Source organism: Ictidomys tridecemlineatus, chromosome 9 (genome assembly GCF_052094955.1).
Source record: "Ictidomys tridecemlineatus isolate mIctTri1 chromosome 9, mIctTri1.hap1, whole genome shotgun sequence".
NCBI lineage: Eukaryota > Metazoa > Chordata > Mammalia > Rodentia > Sciuridae > Ictidomys > Ictidomys tridecemlineatus.
Window position 1 is genome coordinate 18,760,073 of NC_135485.1, and position 21,419 is coordinate 18,781,491.

The window sequence follows — 21,419 nt, forward strand, 5'->3', positions numbered from 1 at the left end:
AGGAAGGGAGCTTCTCCTAGCCCTAGGGACGGTTATTGTGTGCCCAAGTAACTGGGTAGCTGTTATGATAAGGACCAGGATGGGTTTCCCGGGACAGGAGACATGTAAGCACACAGGAGATGCAAGCTCCCAGAAGGGGCGGTGGGAGCAGCCTCTTGCCCTTCCGCGGGCTGGCCAGCCCCACCTGGGTGCAGACCCAGGGCTGCGCGGGCAGGCGCGAGGCTACGTTGAGGCTGCCCAGGGCCACCTCCAACGATCCGGGCTCTGTTGTCGAATTTGTTCCTGAGTCTCCGACCCCTCCAGCCTCACGAGCGAGACTGGCAGAGTGAGGCTGCTGGGGAGGGAAGGCGGGCTGCAGGGAGCGCAGCGGCGGCTCTCGGGACCTCGTGCGGCCAGCGCCGGGCGGGGCGCGGCACGCGGGGCGCCGACAGGGCTCGGGCCGTTCGGGCCGTTCGCGGGCCGGACCGTCTGAGGTTTCTCCGCCGTCCGCAGCCCGCAGCCGGGCCCGCCGCCTGTCCTCCCTCTGCGCAGCGGGCGGGTCACGATGGGCTCATTAAGCCGGCGGCAGGTAGGCAGTGCCCCGGCGGCTGCAGGCGGTCCTGGAATGTGCGAGGGGCGTGATGACAGCGACTGCCGCCGGCCTCTTTGCGCAACACCTTCGCTATATATACCCGGCGCGCCGCTGCGCTCCACCTGGCTGCCTCCTGTGCCTCACCTGCAAAGGGAGCGCTGGTGAGTACCGCTGCCCGGCCAGGCGCTGCCTCCCCTCCTCTCTCACTTGCAAAGCCATTCTCAATTCCTTTAGAGCCCTGGATGCTGACTTCAAGGAACTTGGTTGGCTCTGGGCTACGGAAGAGAAAATAACCTTTTAGACATTTTTAAGATTTTTCTTAAGTGTATGGCTCTTACGACAACTCTGATTGCTACACCAGGGAATTCAAAAAGGTGTCCTAACTCTCAGGGAGGAAGCACCAGGTAACCCCTTAGGAGTCCAGATGGCTGTGTTCACTTTTTGGCTGGTCTGTAACTAGCTCTGTGACTCAACAGATTCCTGTGAGCCCTTGGTGAAGTTTCCTTCTCTTCACAAGAAAATGGGACCATCCCAGATTGCAGTGTTTACAGATTGAGCCTTCTTAATCCCCCCATCTCAGGGTCTTTCCTGCCCTGAAAATGCTAGGTTTGTGGTGGCTCACTGTGATGGGGTGTCCCCTGCGTGACTGCCTCGCACTTGTTTGCAGAGTTAACTTATCTAAGGTGACTGAAGTCAGACCTAGTTTGCTGTCCCCCGTAGGACAGGTGTGCATTATCACAGGGCCTGTCCTTCAGTTGTCTTGGGGGAGAACAGGGTCCACAATTTGGCAAGAGGATGGTGGCCGAGGGGTGGTTGATGACTAACTGATGTGTACAGGGTGGTTGTGTTGGAGGAAATGAGCATCTTCAAATCAGAAAGAAGGGCACCGGTTATGGAGTTAACCAGGTTGCCTGGCACAGATGCCTGTACAGGTAGCTGGCACTGACTGAGGAGAGTTGGAATCCTCCTTTCCCTTGGTGAGGAGTATATGTCCCAAACATGTTTTTCTTGGAGGCAGTTTGTGGTTGGTTGGTTGGCCCTGAATGCTTTGGGCCTTGTTTGTCTTTCTTCTCCTTCCCCTCCCATTCTGGCCGATCTTTAACTTGTTCTGTGTTGCATTTTCTTAAAAGATGTGCCTCATACGATGGTCATTGTTTCAGATGGTTAAATGACTGTTGGAATCTTTTGTCTCATGTCAGCTGATCATCTTTTTTTTCCTCTAGTTTTTGAAGTCTTGTAAGATGGGTAGCAAAAAGGGTACCTTTGTAAAAGACTTGGATGCTAAACAATTTGGCTTCCCCTAAGCCCTTCCCAAATCATTCAGCCATCTCTCTGAAACTGGGGTTTCTGGATTACTAGATACAAAATGGACGGAAGAGGAGACTGAGTTCAGTTAGTGAAGTCTTTCAGAAACAGTGACTTGGAATAAACTGGATTTTAATATTGCTTTCAGCCATCTTCCACTCTGTTGTCCTCACCCCTATCCCCATGTCCATTCTGGGGAAAGGATATGAACAGCAACAGAAATAGGCAGGACATCCCATGGAATATTTCATCTCAGTGAATTAAAAATTCAAAAGTGCAAAATTTTATGTTTACAATTTCAGCCCTTTTAATCCTCCTAATACAATGCAAAGTAATTGTTACAGTTATGGGTTAATTATATGATTTTATTAAACTGTAAATATAAGCAGGAAGTGCACTCTAATGGAATGGTGTGGCAATTGGGCCCCAGTTTAAAGTGAGAGGATAAATGTCTTAAAGAATCTGATTAGTGCTTTTCAACACATCTAAAACCATTCATGACCTGAGGCCCTGAACCCACATTGCTTCTTGTTGCTGTGTCAAACATAACCCTCCATTGCGTGATCAGCAGGTCCTTGAGGGTGGATTTTACTTTGTGATAGCTGAAGGAAAGTAAGTCTTGGGTCATTCTTTCAAAAGAATTTCTGGGGGCTGCTGAGAACATGAACTGCATGAATTTGAATTGTCTTTTGAGTGTAATGTGTGTCACTTTAAGCAACGAATTTCCCTGTGCCTCGGTTTCCCCCTCTGTAGGTAGTAAAAAAGACTAAAGAGTAAATATTTATGTCAAGTGCTTGTGAGGGTGAATGAGACCCTTCATGCACAGAACCTCCAGCGCTACTTTAACCCTTAGGCAACATCCTACAGGTCATCTTCCCTGTGCTGTGGAGACCATTGCCTAGAGGGAGGTGTGACTCTGTCCTGGTCTCTGCAGGACCACTGCCCCTGGCTCTTCTCCCCCATTCAGGTCGCTGCTGCTACTCTGAGCACAGGTGGCCCCGGAACAGGTCCTGGTTGGAAGGCCACAGACAATGCAAACTGTTGGATGACTGCCAGGTGCCCTACATATCTCTGCTTCCTAAGTCCCAGAAGAGCCCAGAAGCTGACTCTCTTTGGTCAGTGTTGTTCTTGGCACTGGTTGCATGTGTGCACCCCGGAAGTGGAGCCAAGAGGGTTAGACAGTGTGGGTGGCTTGGGGCAGGGAAGCCCATGTGTGATCACAAGGCCTCATCTGCCAGGCTCTTTCCTGGGCATTACTAGCACCACGCTGCCTAAATGGAAGGTTTTCTCTACCTGTTCCACCGCTCTGGCTGGTGGCAGGAATGTGTTGGAGTGTGGCCTTGGGCATTTAGGGAGGTGGCAGCTGCATGGGGGATGGGGATAGGAGAAAGACTTTGGAGGGGGCCAAGGGCTACAGGAACCCCTGGTGGTTCTAAAATCTTCTCACTCGGCCAGCAGGGTCAGTGTGTGCCATGTCCCTGGGAAGAGTGACTTCAGCTTCCTGCTGCAGCCTGTCTGCCACATCCACTACCACCTCCTGGTTGTCCAAGTCTCCCAAAGGACTTGGGAGTTGCTGAGTCCAGGTCTCCAGTGTGCCTGAGGCCTTGTGGGACTTGGCAGCCTGTCATTAGAGCATTCTTGGCCTGCATGTCTGTCTGCATGACTGTGCAGGAGTGACCCCTGCAGACTCAGCCAGCTCTCCTAGCCGAGCTGCCCTGGCACTTGGTTGGGGTCCCTGGCTGTGGGGTCTATGGAAAGGCTGGCTTTGAATCAAATAGTCCTTGGTTCAGATCCTGACATACCCCCAGGTGGCTTTGAAACACATTGCTTAATTCTTCTCTGTCCCCCAGTTTCATGTCCTACCCCAGGAAAAAAAAAAAAAAAAACCTTTACTTCATGAGGTCACAAACCACGTAGGGACTCCCCAATCACAAGACACCTTTCTCAAAAGCTTTGGTTCATTTTGAGCAAATATTTACTGTGAGTCTGGTGCTGAGCTGGGAGATGGTGTAGGGCTCAGCAAAACTGAGATGATTTCTCATTCATGATTCTGTGCAATTCAAGAGTTCCAGGTGGTCACTGCCAGGATCTGCTCGGGCCTCACACTTTTTAATCAATTGGTTGTTTATATCTCTGAGGGAGATGACCATCCCATCAATGAGATGAAGAAACTGGTGCCTAGAAAGACTCAGGGTCCCAGAGAGGGGCAGCCTCTGTAGAGCCAGTCCTCTTTCCTCCAGGAAAACACAAGGGTCTCTACAGAGGTGGCAAGTCCAGGGACCCAGAGATTCCCTGGAATGATTGCCTGGTCCGGGGGCTGATTGCTCCAGGCCCTCCCTCTACTCTAGCTAGCTGTAATCTGCACTGGCTGACTGTCTTGCTGCAAACATACTGTGGCTCTGCCGACTGGGAGGGCCAGGTGATTGGGGACTGTGTGGCTGAGCTGCAGCCTGGGGTGTCTGATTGGCTTTTAGGAACCCTTTATTTCCCCACATCCTGGGTGCAGCTTGAGCTGTGGGGGTGGAGAGGACCAGGAGGGAGGGTTCAGCAGTCTTGAACTGGGCTGGGTCAGATGGCTTCCTGAACATCTGTCCGAGGGGTCAGTATAAGGTGCGTGGACTTGCAGCTGCTCGGAGTATCAGCATCCAGCACCGTGAGCACCCAGGAAGTGATGGTAGGGGGGATGAGGGTTCAGAAGCTGAAGTTACTGAGGGAGGGCACCTCTGCTCATCAGGGAAGTGTTTGGATAACCTATGACACAGTTGGGCTCAGAATAGGGAAGACGGCTTCCAAGAAGGAATGGAAACATTCAGTAGAAATAGTCTTTGCTTTTTGGTGGCACAATGAAGCTTTGGAGGTGAATGGAGCCATCATGAGCCTCATGAAGGGACACTGAAGACATCTGAGCCGCCTGGGTCACAGGCCACCCTATCTTGTTGCTTTCTGCAGTTAGATTCCTATGAGTGGCTGCCCAGCAGGGTAGCTGTGACATCCGGGTTACAGTCCTTGATAGAGTTGCGTCAATGCAACTTGCACATGGTGATAAGGGACAATCACCTGTCATTAGGATTCAGGCTCCAGTTGACTTTGTAGGCCTGGTCACCATGGGTCAAGTGCAATCCTTCAGTGACCCTTGTAGGCTGACTCTTCCATTCAAAATCAAGTATCTGCCGTGTTCTACTTTGGCCTGGATCATAAAACATAAAAGATGGTTCCTGTCCTCTGAGGACTTTAATTCTTTCTGGGAAGTCAGGAATGTGAATAAGATGAGAAAAACAATCTAGATTGTTAGAGAGGTGGAAGCCAGATGCAGTGGTGCACACCTGGAATCCCAGCAGGAGCATGGTGGTTTAAGCCTAGCATGGGCAATTTTATTTTTTATTTTCCCACATTTTTAAATTGGCCTATTATAGTTGTACATAGTGATGGGATTAGTTTGGATATCACAGATGCACACAATATAACAATATAGTTGGCCAGTGTCACTTCCCAGCACTCCCCCTTCTCTCTCACCTTCTATTTCTTGGTCCCTTATCTTTACTTATCTCCCTTTCATGAGATCCCCCATCTCTTTTTCCTCTCTACCTTGCACACTTGAGAGAACATAAAGCCCTGGACCCTTTTTGACTTTTTTGCTTAGCATAATGGTCTCTAGTTCCATCCATTTTCCTGAAAATGACATGATTTCATTTTATTTGACCGAATAAAACCCATTGTGTGTATGTACCACATTTGCTTTATCCATTCATCTGTTGATGGACACCCACAGGGGTTCCATAGTTTGGCTATTGTGAATTGTGCTGCTATAAACACAGGATGCACAGCCTGTGCCATTTAGCAAGACTCTTCACAACTTAGCAGAGACCCTGTCTTAAACAAAATGAAAATGAAATAAAAATGACCAGGAATGTAGCTCTGTGGTGAAGCACCCCTGAGCTCAGTCCCCAATATTTAAGAGAGAAAGAGAAGGTTACAATAATGTTCAAATTTTGTTCTTCAAAGTGCCTTCAGGAGCAAGAGCCAGACTTGTGGTAGCCCTGAATAGCTTATTACAACTTCAAGCATTAATTTCTATGTCCTGTTAAGATTTTAATTTATGTAAATCTTCCTATACCATATTTACAATATATCCATATTTAAGATAGCTGATAACCACACGAGGTTTACGATGAGTCAGACCCTTTTCTGGGGATTTTAAAATGTACTTTATCATCACAGCAATGGCAGAAGCAGAGGAAGGTGCTGGCAGTCAATCCAGAGAATTGACTGCCAGTTTCTGAACCTCTGAAGCAGTTCTCAGCCCCTCAGGAATATTTGGCAATGTCTGGGGACATTTTGCATTGTTAGAGTTGGGGTTGGGAGGTCCTCCTGGCATCTTGTTAGTCAAGGGCCCAGATAAATACCCCTCAGTTCCCTGGACAATCCCCTCATAACAAGAACTCTCTGGCCCCAAACATCAGCCGTGTCAAGGTTAGACAATAGCTTGCACCATACAGACATCGTATCTCAAATGCAAATCACCTACCAGTCCAACCACTTACCATTCCCTTTCCCCAATTCCATGAGTAGAATCAGTGCTGCAGGAAGGCGAGTCATGCCAATGTCATGGCCCAGGGTGTTGTGGACAGGGCCTAGCCTCGCTGACAGAGCTATGTTTAAGAACTGGCTCTCTCTCACCTGCTGGGCAACTTTGAGTTGCTTCTCCTGGGCTCCTTTTGCAATGTGTGATCTAGATCTAGATCTGTTTCTCATCAAGGCATTAATATGGCACCTGGCAACTCTTTGGAGCTCATTAAATGTTATTAAAAATCAATTAAAAGATGTCACAGTGGTATATGATCGAGTACAGGTGAGTCACTTGGTAGCACATGCCAGGAGCATAGAGTAGGTCAGAGCTGGCTGGAGACTAAAGCAGAGAAGGGCCTGAGCCCCAGAGGGTTGTGGGGCTTGAATGGTCCATCATGGGCACCAGGGCAGGGATGGGACTCTTGGAATGTTCAGGTCCCACTTTTAGGAGAAATATGACTGGAGAAGAGGGATTATTTGGAAAGTGGTAAGCAACAGAAGACGGGAAGCCAGATTGGCCCACATTACAGCTGTGTTAGGGAAGCTCACCTGTGGAGAGATCTGGGGCCCAAACCAGGACAGCAGGTGGGATTCCTGAAGCCCTGACCAGGGATATAGTAACAACCAATATGGTACCAGAATCTGAATGCTGTGAGGCCCTCCAATTAGACTCTGTAGGTCCTGGTGCTGGTGGGAATCAGGGTGGTCAGAGGTGACTTTGAAAATGTGGGAGGATAAATTCAGGAATCACAGGAAAGTTCTGCATGGGGCATGTGTGTGGATTGCCTGAGGCCAGCTAGATTCAAGGTGAATTTGAAGTGACTGTGGTTGACCCTTGAAGAATGGAGGCCTGGGGTAGAATGGAGGCCTGGGGTAGAATGTAGGCAGAGGCACCTGCACAAGCATCCAGGGTGGAGGTGTTGGCTAGAGACCTTGATCATGGATTCCTTCTCCTGCCTCCCAGCTTCAGTCACAGGAAGTGGGACATCCACTCCTGCAGCAGACTCTCCCAACTTGCCTAGTGTTGGGCCTTTGAACCTCTCACTCTGTATCATTAACTCAGGAGGCCCCCTTGCCTGTCATTCATCCATTTGGGTGTTTCCACATGATGCGTGTCAGGCTGGGTCTTTGAGGGCTCAAGTCACATAGTAATTAGAGGTAAACATAGACTTTGGAGTCAGAAAAACTCTAAATCATGGCCATGACCTTGAGCCAAGTGGCTTCACCCCTGAGATTCTCAGTTTTCTCATCTATACAAAGGAAATAATCCTAACCCCTTACAAGGTTGCTAAGGGGAGTGGCAAACCAATTCATTAATCAGATAACAAATACTGCTCTAAGCCCCCAAATAGAATTACTAGTAGCTTCCTAATGGCCCAGTGTGGTAGGCCCACTCATTTGCTTGTGGGAAACAGTCACAGAATGGTCAAGTGACTTGCCCCAGGTGACAGTGTCAAGGGAAGAACCGGAATTTGGTTCTAAAACACTGTGGTATATCAAGTGCCCAGCTTAGCACCTATCTGAAATAGGGAGTTTCAAAATCACTAGTTCCTTTCCCATTTTTTTACAGTGCTGGGGATTGAACCCAGGGCCTCAGAGTCAGCTCTCTCTGAAAAACAAGTGATATAGGTGTTGTAGAGCCATCTTAACCCTTGTACATTGAGCTGTGCCTTTTTAAAGACTTTGGAAAATTAAAATCACCCACAATTCCACCCACTCTGAACACTATGGAACATTTTAGGATCCTGTTTACCTTGTGGAGATCATGCTAAAAATTGGACAAAAAAGTGCCATTTTCCCACAATTTGAAGTCTTTTTCATTGTAACATTTTTTAATGTCATGCTGTCACACTGCTTGGATATACCATAATTAGTGCAATAAACTCCCTGTTTTATTTACAAATCCATAAAGCAACTGTCTTTTGGTCTATGTTGTATTCATTCTTTAATAAATATTTTGTGCATTGTCAACATGCCAGGTGGACTTCAGGCCCTTAGGACATAGTGATGAACAAGACAAAGCCCCTTTTGGGTAGTGCTTGGCATTCTGGTAGGTAGGAAATGGCCTGATTTAAGAAGAGGAAAGAGACAGACCCAGGTTCTTGGAAGCCCTCTTGCAAGAAGTGATTAGAACAAAGCAGTTAGTTTCCTGAGAGCGACTATTCCTAGGTTCCCAATTCCTAGAAGTAAAATGACAAAGATGCACAATGAATGTAAAAAATGGTCAAAGATGCACAATGAATGTAAAGCACTATAGACATTTTACCAAATCATGCACTCATCTCACAACACCTTCTCCAGCATAGTGTATCATGCCTTTCAAAGATCCTTTTGCCACTTTGATAGTTGTTGTTAATTTTGGTTTGTTTATCTTGATAACTAGTGAGGCTGCACTCCTTGTTTTTTAACAAGAATTTTTGCCATTTGTACTTCCTTTTCTTTGATTTTTCCCATTTTAGTTCTTGGAATTGCTTTGTCTAATGTATTTCAAAGGACAAGGACTACAAGGGTCAGAAGACCCAGGTAGTAGGAGAGCAGGTGGTGTGAGGCATATGCCCAGTACACACATGTGTTTGCTAAGTCCATGATGCATGTGGCAGAGGGTCACAAGAACTTGGCCTCCCTCCATGGTGGATGGGTTGGTGTTCCAGTTTTGATCAGTGCAAGAAGCTGTACAGGTGGAGACAAAGAAATTCAAGGACTCATAGGAAGCACAACTAAGGGTCTAAATATGAGGCTAGAATGGACACAATGAGGCTTGATACAGTGGCAGCCTGGAGCATGGTGGAGGGAGGACCCCTTTCCCTTCCCAGTAGACTTTACCATGGACAGTTGCCCTTTCTCTGCCAGCCACATGCAGCCTCTGTTTAATGGCTGCTCTTAACTCTGTCTTCTGATCCACAGACCATGGCTCCTTGGCCTGAGTTGGAAAATGCCCAGCCCAACCCCAATAAATACATCGAAGGGGCCACGAGTCATCAGTCCACACCAGCCAAAGGCCAGGAGACTGGCAAAAGTAAGTGACCTCATCTGCCATGGGTGGGTCCCCTGCCAGGACCTGAGGAGTTATGGGTCTGATTCTCAAGGCTGCTGCTTCTCTGGGCAGATGACGGCAGTGGTCCTGCAGCCAAAATTGAACTTCTGCCCTCGTACTCCACTGCGACTCTGATAGAGGAGCCCACTGACGTGGAAGACCCCTGGGACCTGCCCGCACTCCAGGATACTGGGATCAAGTGGTCAGGTAAACAGGGAGCAGCAGAGGTTGTTGTTCAATGTTACCTCCTTCGAGTCCCTCTTCCTTCATTGGTCTGATGCTCTTAGAACCAGTGCTGTGGACACTGAGAGCTTTGTGCCTTCTTCCCCCTCCCCCCACAGAGAGAGACGCCAAAGGGAAGCTCTTATGTGTCTTCCAAGGGATTGGAAAATTCATTCTGCTCCTGGGGTTCCTCTACTTGTTCGTGTGCTCCTTGGACGTCCTCAGCAGCGCCTTCCAGCTGGTTGGAGGTATGGGTGAAAGGCGTGGAGGTGGGGGGTGGGGAGGCACTGCAGCGGAATTGGGTTCAGACAGTCCCCATTGAAGCCCTGCACTTGACAAGGAGTTAAACTGTCTCAGATCATCTTGGGAAGTCCACTTTCCCCTTTGTATAGAGGAGAAAACTGAGGCCCACACAGCTATGACCTGGCCCAGGTGGCAGGCCAGGAGCCGGTGCTGGAGCCACCACAAGCTATCGCCCTCACCTTTGTTCACTAACCCCAGGCAGGAAGCTGTTTGACCTGAGGACTTAGTGAGGGATCCCTGCTGTCTCTCAGCCTCTCTGCCCAGAGATTACAGCATAAGAAAGAATGCTCTTAGCCCAGAGCAAGAACAAAAAAAAAAAAAAAAAAAAAATCAAAGCTAGGGAAGGTCAGAGGTCCCAGGCTGGGGGAATCTGTATCCACAGCACATGGCCATACATCTCAGGCCCGAGTGGAACCCGGAAATAGGTCACCTGGTGCTTGGTTACCTTTGTAAAGAAGGCCTGGTCTCCACATTCCTTCTCAAAGCCCCTCCCATCTCTTGAGGGGAGGATTGAGGCTCAGATCATTCACCAGCCCCAAGAGTCTTGTAGTTAGCAAGATTCAGTCTCAGGTTATCATGAGACGCTATGGGATCCTGCATCTCTCAGTGTCTGTCGTGTGCTTGGGAGACCATAGTGGGTAGGCTCTCACGGGGAAGCTTGAGGTGCAAAGTGCCTACTTGTCACTTCCAGTCCTCCCGATCTGTGGCAGCATCAGCGAGGGGCTCTGCTTCATCACTTTCTGATTATCTCCAAGTAACATCCGCTCTCTGGCCTGGGTCTGCATTATAAAATGGATCAGGGAAGGGATCAAGGGGGTCAGAGGCATGCCCTCAAAATGACTCAGCCCGCATTCAATCATCCCCTGGGGCTGAGGATGGAGCTGGGGCTGGGTAGAGAAGAATGGGGAGGCCCTCTGGGCTGCCACACAGCGAGGCCAGGTTCCTGATCAGAAGGTGAGCAAGAGGCCTGCTCATGGAGCGGTAAGGGTGAGAGGCTGCAGAGCAGGGGACCCGGAACAAGGAGCTGAGGCTGACGGGGAACTAGGTCAGAGAGGTGGGCTGGGAGGCACCGGCAGCCAGATTTCCCCACTGACCAGGGGGGTGCAGGGAAGAAGCAAGATCCCAAAGGGCCCTGCCGTGTTGGAAACTGTTCCCTCTTCATGTGACCATTGAATTTGTCTTTTAGGAAAAGTGGCCGGGCAGTTCTTCAGCAACAACTCCATCATGTCCAACCCCGTGGCGGGACTGGTGATCGGGGTGCTGGTGACCGTCATGGTGCAGAGCTCCAGCACCTCCTCATCCATCATCGTCAGCATGGTGGCCTCCTCATGTGAGTCCAGGCACCCATGTGCATCCCAGGCACCCCATCCATCTGGGGAGCCTGGAATTTACTCTGAATATATCTGGGCCCTGTCACCATTATCTTCACATCTTGTCCAACTGTGATATGTCTCACCTTTGATCCCAGCAGTTTCCTGTTTGCATTGGATGGCTGGGTCCAAAAATAGACAGATGCTTGAGGTCTCTGAATTTTCTAGAAATATGGTATCTACTCCAACTGCCATTATGTGGCTGATTCCATTTAACCTTAATGAATTTAAAATATGCTCAGTGCCCCACGTGCCCAGCACCTGCCATATCAAACATTTCCATCAATTTAAAGTTCCCTAGTGAGGCCCTAAGCAACTCAGCAAGACCCCTGTCTCTAAATAAAAAGGGGATGTGGCTCTGGGTTTAAATGCCAATGAGTTCAATCCCTGGGTGCAGTGGCACATGACTGCAATCCCAGCAGCTTGGGAGGCTGAGGCAGGAGGTTCGTTAGTTCAAAGTCAATTCCTTGGGCTGGACAACTCAGTGCTAACCATAAAGGCACTTAATCATACTATACACAGGCTTTGGAACAACTGAGTTTGCAGACATTGTTCCAAAGCTGCCCTGCTTAATATGTGCTCTGAGGTTGGGATGGAGGGGAATCACTTGTAACTGATTTTCAGCTCAAACCAGCATTTTAACCAATATGAACCAGAATTTTTTTTAGAGAAAGATAATTAGTTCCAAAAGCTTTACTCTCCCATGTCAGAGAATGGTCATTTGCTGATTTTGTTAGCAAAAGGAAATGATCCTTCCAGGATTTGCCTGGGAGATACAGAGGACTTTGTCCAGTGTGGGTCTGACTCCTCCTTAAGTGGAAGCCTACTGCTCTGGGAAACGGAGTCCATCCCCTTGAGCCCTGGACTTATCCACTGTTCCTCAAACAGTAGCTGTCTGTATGCTTCTGGCCTCATTGGTAATATTGAGGAGAAAAAATTTAGAAGGCCATTTTTAAACTTGGATCCACAGGAGGGTTTCACCAGCTCTGTGGATGCCCCAAAATTATGTGCAGGAATTTTGGACAGTGGTTTAGCACAGCCACATGCATTCCTGTCCTGGAGACTGAACAGGTGCTTTAAGGGACACCAGCCCTAGGGAGTCCAGCCCACCCTGGGTCATGTAAGAGCAGCCGGGCTCATTCTGAAATGTGCTAACCACTCTTCCAACCCCCAGTGCTGACTGTGCGGGCAGCCATCCCCATCATCATGGGGGCCAACATCGGGACCTCCATCACCAACACCATTGTGGCACTCATGCAGGCAGGAGACCGCAGCGAGTTCAGGAGGTAAGAACCTCAACCAGCCTTTACTGCCATCAGGCCTGTTGTGCATTACGCTGAAGGACCCACCTGGTGCCACCAGCACATGCTTGCCTGGCTCTTGAAGGCAGTAGGCAGGGAGTCCAGCTGGGGCTGGGGTCACACACTCCCCAGTTGATCAGACTCTGCTCCCTAGTCTGCAAACTGGGACAATCATAGCATCTTTCCCCAACGGCTTATCTCAAGGATTCAACAGTCATGCCTGCGAGTGTTGGGCAGGGTGCCTGGAGCAAGATCAGGGCTTTCGCTGGAGGCTTGCTGCTAGTGGGGGAGTTAACACAGCCAGTCAGGGTAGGAGTTACTGTCGCACTTAGTCATAAATGATTACAACTTCCATATTTGGCCAGCTCAGCTGGTGCCACTTTTTCTCCATTGTTCAGAAGCATGCCAATAGAAGGCATGGATGTGTCAGGTCTGAAAATAGAGCAGGTTGAATATATAGGCAGAGGAAACCTTTTCTTTCCAAAAAATGAATGAAAAAATTAACCCATTTCCTGGCTTCTCTTCCCAGCGATGGTCTTTACCAGAGATTATTAAAACTGAGACATGGTTGCCTGCATGCCTCTATGATTACCTTGTGGTCAAGCCGCTGACATTACTGCAGGCTAATGGGGGAGACAGCAAACGTCATCCCTTGTCTGTTGGTGAACTGGCAGCCAGTGGACGTCATTGGGGTCCTTCATTTTCCCTTAGCCACCTCATCTGGTCCCTGATGAAATGTCCTGATGGTCACAGTAATGATACACACCAAGCTGGGCGTATTCTAATTTGGTCTTCTCATGGAGAGGCAGGGTTTTCTACAGCCTGTTTTATTCATGTTGAAGCTCAAGGAGGTGAAATGACTTCATTGGGGGGCACAGCTGGGTTTCCCCATTTGAGGTTTTGGATTCTTTTCATTGTTTCAAGTGGAAGAATATCAATGTGGCTACATATAGGATACCATTGACTTACTTAGCTTCTTTTTTTTTTCTAGTGATGGGGATTGAACCCAGGGTCTCATGCATGCTAGGCAAATGTTCTATTGCTGAGCCACACTTTAGCCCCTGAAACTGTCTTGACTCACTATCTGAGAAGAGTAAGACTTCATTAGAAAATAATAGCTAATAGGACAGATGAAAAATTACACTTGCCAATTTTATGTTTACTAGTAAAGTGGCCCCCCTCATTTTATTAGCCACTTCTAAATATTCATGTTCCACATTCCATTTGGCTTGATGATTTTTTTTCCAGATGATTTTTAAAGGAATCATTTTTGCTTGAGGGAAAGCATAGTTCTCAATCTGGAGGTGAGATGGAGTTCAGGGGGAACCAAGGACCTCCTTGGTTTTAGAGGCAAAGGGTGGCATATATAAGCTGGGCTTCCTATGGAGACTGTTCATGTTTCACCAGCCTCTCAAGATTCTTAAAGGGTTAAGAATTCATGTGGATAGAGAACTTTGTTACCTGCTGCTGGACTAGACCTTTCTAAGGGGAGGTTGTATTTGTGTGATTCAAAGAGGTCTTGGGCTGGGATTGTGGCTCAGTGGTTCAGCATTTTCTTAGCATGTGTGAGGCACTGGGTTTGATTCCCCAGAACCACAAAAAACTAAAAAAAAAAAAAAGTCTTGATGCTACTCCTCCAGATGGTATTTGCTGAGAGAATTATTCCAGACATACCTACTAGCTGGCTCTCCAGTGCAAGGGGAATGGTAATACCACCCACTTTGGGAATTACAATAAGAACAGAACTGAGATTCTACATCTGTGCACACACTGGACAGCAGCAAGCAAGAGCCCGCTGGATGGGTGTCCTTGCCCTCCTTGATTAACCTGAGGGCTGGGTTCCCTTCCCACAGGGCTTTTGCAGGGGCCACTGTCCATGACTTCTTCAACTGGCTGTCTGTACTGGTGCTCTTGCCCCTGGAGGCTGCCACCCACTACCTGGAGATTTTGACCAACCTGGTGGTGGACACCTTCCACTTCCAGAATGGAGAAGATGCCCCAGCACTTCTGAAAGTCATCACAGATCCCTTCACGAAGCTCATCATTCAGGTACCACTATCCAGGAAAAAGGGCATCCCATTCCCACCCCACCCACCACACTGAGCCTGTAAGGAGATGAGGGTTTATGCACACGGCTTAGTGGTACCTCTGAAAAAGGCTCAGGGAGGCGTATTTCAGGACTCTTAGGAGCAATGGTCTTTTAAATTCCTTGACTCCAACAGTGTGTGTGTCTTTGGGGGTGGGGGGACGGGCAGTGAGCACTTTTCAGGGATTGTTCACCGGACACATGGACAACTTTGTCCTCATTGCCATCTCTGGACCCACTGTTATCCTACTCCTGTCCTTTCGACCAGGGGCCATCTCCCCGCAGTGGTCTCTGGTGTCTGCCGTCTGGTTTTCTCTGGCAGTCAGTTCATCAGGAAATAGCTGCAGCCTGCTTCCTAAATAACAGTGCTCTTGCTCATGGGCCAAAAGCACTCATTCTTCTAGTGATCACTTGGTAATACCTGGATACTCGACTGCACCCTGTGGGGTGCAGACAGGATGCGAGGGCTCACAGTCAAGCTCACCTCCCCAGAAACCCTCTCACAGCGAAACCTGCATCTGTGTCCTCAGTTCTGAGGATGGGCTGATGGTCTTGTCTATTTATTGCATTCTTCAGCTGGATAAAAAAGTCATCCACCAAATTGCAATGAATGACGAATCTGCCCAAAACAAGAGTCTGATCAAGATTTGGTGCAAAACTTTTACAAATACGGTATGTTTCCAGGAATAATATTATTGGGTGGGTGAATCCTGGCAGTCAAGGAGGCAAAGAAAAAGGGGAACCAAAAATGGAAATGCCTAGAAAATCAAAATTGGCCAGTTGAGTGTCCTTTTGGAAATAAGTCTGTGAAATGATGGCTGGACTCAAGCCCCCCACTGAGCCATGGATATGCTATGCCAGTTTTGTTAGGTGTCCTGGATAAGTCAAGCCTTGTGCCTTTCCCATTTTGGAGGGAGGCCCATGGAACCTGTGTGTCCCACTGTATGGACCGGGCAGCAGGTGGCATCTCCCACTTTCCCTACTCTTCCAGAACATTCCTCCCCAGGTGGTCGATAGGTTCTTGCCTGTGTCAGGGAATCTGCCACCCTGTGCAGTAGGGGTGCCAAAAACTAAAATACAAAAATGAGATTTAAAAAAAAATCTATTGGTTTCAGTTTTTCCAAGAACTTTTAAAATTAAGATGGGAAAACTCTACTGATCACGTTTCTAAGCATTTCCCACCAAAATTGAGAGTTGTTGTGGCATGTTCATCTCTTAGACTCAGATGAATGTCACCGTCCCCTCGCCTGAGAACTGCACTTCCCCTTCCCTCTGTTGGACGGACGGCATCTATACCTGGACCATCAAGAACGTGACCTACAAGGAGAACATTGCCAAGTGTGAGTGGACTCAGCAAATCAGCCATTGGGACAGGCTGTTACTCAAGGAGGCTTCTGGGCCCAGGAAGTAGAGCAAAGAGGGCATCAGAGGCCTAGCACAGGACCTACTTGAGACACGAGGAGTGGGCTTTTAAAACAGAAGAAGCCACGGCTTAGGGACTAAGGACAGGCCCAGGGTCCCAAGGGAAGGGGCAGAATGAGGACCTGAAGCCCAATGTGGGACCCACACAGGACAGATGATATCCAGTGAGTCCCTTCTGCACAGCTGGCCCCATGAAAAACAGCCTGCAGGAGGCTGTGATTCTTTAATAAGCTGTGATGTTGCCCTTGGGATCTTTTCCAAATCAGGTATCCTCCGTTCTTCTAATTGTTCCTTAGGGACCCTCTTATAGTAGATCTTCTCTCCCTCTACAGCTGACATTAATTCTGAACAGTATACCTTTGCTCCAGATGTGACTTACATCACAGAATTTAGTGACCCTGTCATCTCCAATGTTCTAAGTGCTACACATCCATGTGATATAACTGTGCTTTGCTGGACTTAATATGGGGACACATTGTTACTTTGCAAAACCAGTAGCAATACCTCAATGCTTTGCTGTATCTCAAGTTACAAAAAACAAACAAAACAAAACCACCAATGGGAGAAGGAATGGGCTGTGGACATAGATCTGCCCTTAACTGGCTGGGAATTTTTTTTAAAGCCCCTCATTTCATTTTCCAGCCTCAGGATGTCTGACTGTCCCAGGGCTATAGTTAGCTGCAGAGGAGTCTGGGAAGGGCTGTCTGTATAGCTGCCATGTGTGTACCCAGGATTCTGTTACTGTGAGGGAGGATACCAGAAAAAAGGAATCTGAGCCACATGGCTCCTGCCCCTTCTGACAAGGCTTTCTGTGTCTCCAGGCCAGCACATCTTTGTGAATTTCAACCTCCCGGATCTGGCTGTGGGCATCATCCTGCTGATTGTCTCCCTGATGGTCCTCTGCGGCTGCCTGATCATGATCGTCAAGCTCCTGGGCTCTGTGCTCAAGGGACAGGTTGCAGTTGTCATCAAGAAAACCATCAACACTGGTATGTGTACCACCTCTCCAACACCTCTGGCCTACCTGGGGAATAGGATTATGCAGCCAACCCAGGGGCTCCTTTGATTCCCATCTTGTCATGGCCTGTGTGTGGAATCTCTCTTCCATCTAATGAGCTGCAGGGGTTAAGGTAGGAATTCTCCTTCATGTCCTGATGGTCCTGGGGCAGGCACATGCTTCCATCACTGGTCAGCAAGGGCATGAGAAAGCCAGTTTACATCCAGAGCCACGAGGTGGGCCTTCCCTTCTGGCTGGTTTTCTAGACACTGAGGCCTCCCTGGGCCTATCAGGAGCCCGTGGAAAGGGTAACAGGCATCCACATTTGTCTTTACTTCTCTTCATTCTTGAAAGGAAATGTGATTCTCCATAAATAGCTTAGCATCCTCAGGTAGCCAACAAAACTCACTGGCCAAGAAGAGCTCCCAGTAGAGGGTCCCAGCCAATGAGAGCTCACCAAGCAATGACGTCACCACCCCAGCACTCTTGAGCAAGGGACTCTTTTGCACTGAGCATAAACTGAAGGCTGGCCAGGCAGGCAGGGCCTGACCCGGTGCAGGCTGGGCAGAAGGCTGGACACCAGGGAGAAAGTGCTAAGCTCTACGCTGGCCAGGTCCTTTGGGAGGATGTTGTTAACCAGGCCTCCGTGCATCTTGTCTGTATCTTCGTAACACCTATGTCCCTGGTTCACCTGGACATGCAGGGTCAAAGTCAGCTGGGAGAGAAGCAGGGGCCTGAACCAAGATGATGTGGGGGGCGTAGCCTCAGCCTCCAGCCCGCTCTGCTCCTGGGGTCCTAAGGAGGTGCCGGCAGTGCATCTCGCCAAGCTTTGGCCAGGGGTTCTTAAGTCTTCTTCCCCTCTGTCTTCCAGATTTCCCCTTTCCCTTTGCCTGGGTGACCGGCTACCTAGCCATCCTCGTCGGAGCAGGCATGACCTTCATTGTGCAGAGCAGCTCAGTGTTCACGTCTGCCATGACCCCTCTGATCGGTAAGTTTCTCCCTGACTCTCTTGGGCCTCCCTTGCCATTTGCAGTCACCCTGAGGCCTGATGTCATGTGCTCTTTCTCTCCAGGTATCGGTGTGATAACCATTGAGAGGGCTTATCCGCTCACTCTGGGCTCCAACATTGGCACCACCACCACCGCCATCCTGGCCGCCTTAGCCAGCCCGGGAAACACTCTCAAGAGTTCTCTTCAGGTGGGAACATGCTGCAGGAGTGGGCCCCTGTGTTTTTGGGGGGTTTTTTTGACTCAAAAGTTGCGGAGGCTGGCCTCAAACTTGATCCTCCTGTGTCAGTCTCCCAAGTCCCTGGGATTATAGGCACACACCACCAAATCCAACTGGTAGCCATATTTTTAAAAAGGAAAATACAGGGAGGTTCATTTTAACGTGATTAATTCATTATCACACCAACCTATGATATTTCACATTCTTTTACACTTGGGGCGTATCTCAGTGTAGACTAGCCCTGTTTCAAGTGCTCAGGATTTCCTGTGGGCTTGAATCCCACCTTGGACATCTCCCACTTGTGGTTGCTGCTGCTCTGGCTTTTAGAGGCTGGCCATCCTCCACCTCCCTCTCCCTACTGTGGAGGCCACCAGCCAAGCCAGCTGGAACTTCTGCAGGCCTTCTGCCCACCTGCTCCTACCTGCTTGGCTGGAGCAGCGGAACCACTGCCCGGGGAAGAACTGGGCAAACCCATTGTTAGCTGGTGCCTTAGGAACCCCAGGTCCTGAAAACTGAGCTGAGACTCAGCCTGGCCACGTCCCTGGTCCCCCTTCAGGTTTCCCAGAAGCATCTGTAGCTTTTCAGGAAGGACTCTGCTAGGTGGCCGCCCTCCTCACCTGTCCCACCTCCTGTGTTTCAGATCGCCCTGTGCCACTTTTTCTTCAACATCTCTGGCATTTTGCTGTGGTACCCGATCCCGTTCACCCGCCTGCCGATCCGCCTGGCCAAGGGGCTGGGCAACATCTCCGCCAAGTACCGCTGGTTTGCGGTGTTCTACCTGATCTTCTTCTTCTTCCTGACCCCGCTGGCGGTGTTCGGCCTCTCGCTGGCTGGCTGGCCCGTGTTGGTGGGCGTGGGGGTGCCCATCATCCTCCTGCTGCTGCTGGTGATCTGCCTCCGGCTCCTGCAGTCCCGCTGCCCACGTGTCCTGCCCATCAAGCTCCGCAATTGGAACTTCCTGCCCCAGTGGATGCACTCCCTGAAGCCCTGGGACAACCTCATCACCTTGGCCACCAGCTGCTGCCAGCAGCGCTGCTGTTGCTGCTGCCGCGTGTGCTGCCGCGTGTGCTGCCTGATGTGCGGCTGTGGCAAGTGCTGCCGCTGCAGCAAGTGCTGCCAGGACCTGGAGGAGGTGCAGGAGGTGCAGGGTGTCCCCATGAAGGCCCCCGAGGCCTTCCAAAATGCCGCCATGAACATAGAAGCCCAGGATGAGGTCAAGGCCCACGATGATGTCCCGGGCACCAAGGCCATCTGCAATAGCACGGCCTTCTAGGACCACCCAGAGGTTGGGGGGACCTCAGGTGCCGAGTGCTCCGCCCTCCCTCCCTGCATGCTTTCCGCTGCCTCACAGGGATTTGTCCCTAGTGGGGAGCTTGATGTCAGGCCTAGCTCTTCTTCCCTTACTCAGACTGTCAGCTTCTGTGCCCTAGACCCCCCTCCCAGAAGGCACAAGGCATCACCAAGGGAGATGAGGACAACCAAGCTGGCCAGGAGGTGGCCACAACCACTCCTGCACACAGGTGAAATAGGATGTTCTCAGACTGAACCTGCTTTTCAGAAAGAACCGCCCCCTCCTCCAGGAGGGATTTATGGAAGGTTCTGGAAGGTGCCCATGTAAGGGTGTGTATATACACATGTACAAAGCTGTTCTCCATTGCCTAAGGGCCTCTTTCTTAGCAAAGACTGACTTCTTGCTCACAGGCCTCCCTGCCCCAGAGCCGCCCTGTTGAGGGCAAATAGCAATTGTTTGGAGACTTGGACAAGAGCATGGGAGGCGGGCTTCCCACTCCTCAATGCTCCCCACAATGTCAGGAGTTCCCTACCTGGGCAGGTTTGGGTGGCCCAAAGTTTACCTGCAGTGTCCTCAAATTTTCAGGATGGGAGCCAGGCCTGAGCTACAGAGAGGGTTAGGCGCACATACAAAGATTGGTTGTTGATTGATTCTGATCCTGTACTGGGCTGATGGAGGATAAGAACAGGGAATGGTCAGCATTTGGGGAGATGTTGATTGGCCAGAGAACCTCAGGTCAAAGTCAAGTCAAATTGATTGACAACCATTGAGGCTACATTGATGCCACTTCCTTGGCCAGATAGAAATAGTTCCCATTGGAGCCCTTGAAACAGAATAGGCAGTCCATTATCTCACTCCCTCCACTGCTGTCATCTCTAGGGCCAGGAATCACCTGCTCCTGGGACAGGTCTGTTCGCTTCCAGTTCCTCTTTTGTGTAAGATGACTTTTGGGCCAGTGGTCAACTTCCATCCATGTTCACACCCACACATACATGCACTGGAGTCTCTGTTCAAACATTTCCACCCTCTCCATGCCTGTGAGTCTTTTCCAGGAAGATAACCAGGTGCAGCTAGATTGCCCTGGGAACCATGATTACATGTGGCTGAGGGCTAAGGGGTGGCTCCATGTCCCAGGTGCCTCCTCTCTTGTCTTCCAGAGTCCCTTTTCATTTACACCATTGCTGCTCACCTCATCTGTTGTAATTCTTCCTTGGAAGGTGAGCTTCAGACTTATCTGAGACCAAAGTATCAGTGCAGTTCTGCCGTCCTCTCCCATCCAGGCATCTCCATCTTGTCAGGATGGGATACCAAGCTGAGCCCTCTCTGACCTTCCCCCCTGTAGATACTAATTCCCAAAAAAGAGCCATTTATACTCTGTATTTATAGTCACGCATCTGTACAGCATTTTTCATAAGTTATATAGTAAATAGTCTGTGATTTGTGTTTTATAGTGTCTCATTTGGAAATGAGACAGGGTTCTAAGATGTAAAGCACAGAAGACCACCTTTGTATATTTTGTAATACCACCTTCCAACCTGCCTCTGGCCATGCCACCCTGCACGCTGTAAATATGTAAGTTAACCTGGGCAGTGGCCGTGGCTATCCTTGCACTCTGATTTTTAAAAATGGAATCCTTGTACCTGAGCTGATTGTATTTTTTTAAACTGGTTATGGGAAGGAAAAAATAAAAATGATCACACCCAGAAGGAGTGTGTTGTATTTAT

General features: G+C 49.5%; 1 protein-coding gene across 2 annotated transcripts; it reads left to right on the forward strand.

Moving 5' to 3' along the window:
- Positions 1-418: 418 nt before the first annotated feature.
- Positions 419-21,401, forward strand: Slc34a2 (solute carrier family 34 member 2). 2 transcript variants are annotated; one of them, XM_040292577.2, is made up of 14 exons: positions 419-732; positions 2,844-2,991; positions 9,347-9,458; positions 9,549-9,683; positions 9,818-9,946; positions 11,188-11,331; positions 12,546-12,657; positions 14,526-14,721; positions 15,335-15,430; positions 15,978-16,098; positions 17,002-17,169; positions 18,049-18,165; positions 18,250-18,374; positions 19,045-21,401. In XM_040292577.2, the coding sequence occupies exons 3-14, from the start codon at positions 9,350-9,352 to the stop codon at positions 19,675-19,677; spliced, it is 2,085 nt and encodes a 694-aa protein (XP_040148511.1). In that variant the 5' UTR covers positions 419-732; positions 2,844-2,991; positions 9,347-9,349; the 3' UTR covers positions 19,678-21,401. The 2 variants fall into 2 exon arrangements, with proteins under 2 accessions (XP_040148511.1, XP_005318971.1); XM_005318914.4 differs by lacking the exon at positions 2,844-2,991.
- The last annotated feature ends 18 nt before the right edge of the window (positions 21,402-21,419 follow it).

What these genes read in the sequence shown, in the direction of transcription:
- Slc34a2 (XM_040292577.2), top strand. Translation starts at nt 9,350, where the DNA reads ATGGCTCCTTGGCCTGAGTTGGAAAATGCCCAGCCCAACCCCAATAAA. An exon ending in CAAGGAGAACATTGCCAAGT is followed by an intron (nt 16,099 to 17,001) that starts GTGAGTGGACTC and finishes CTGTGTCTCCAG; the next exon opens with GCCAGCACATCTTTGTGAAT. An exon ending in TGCCATGACCCCTCTGATCG is followed by an intron (nt 18,166 to 18,249) that starts GTAAGTTTCTCC and finishes CTTTCTCTCCAG; the next exon opens with GTATCGGTGTGATAACCATT.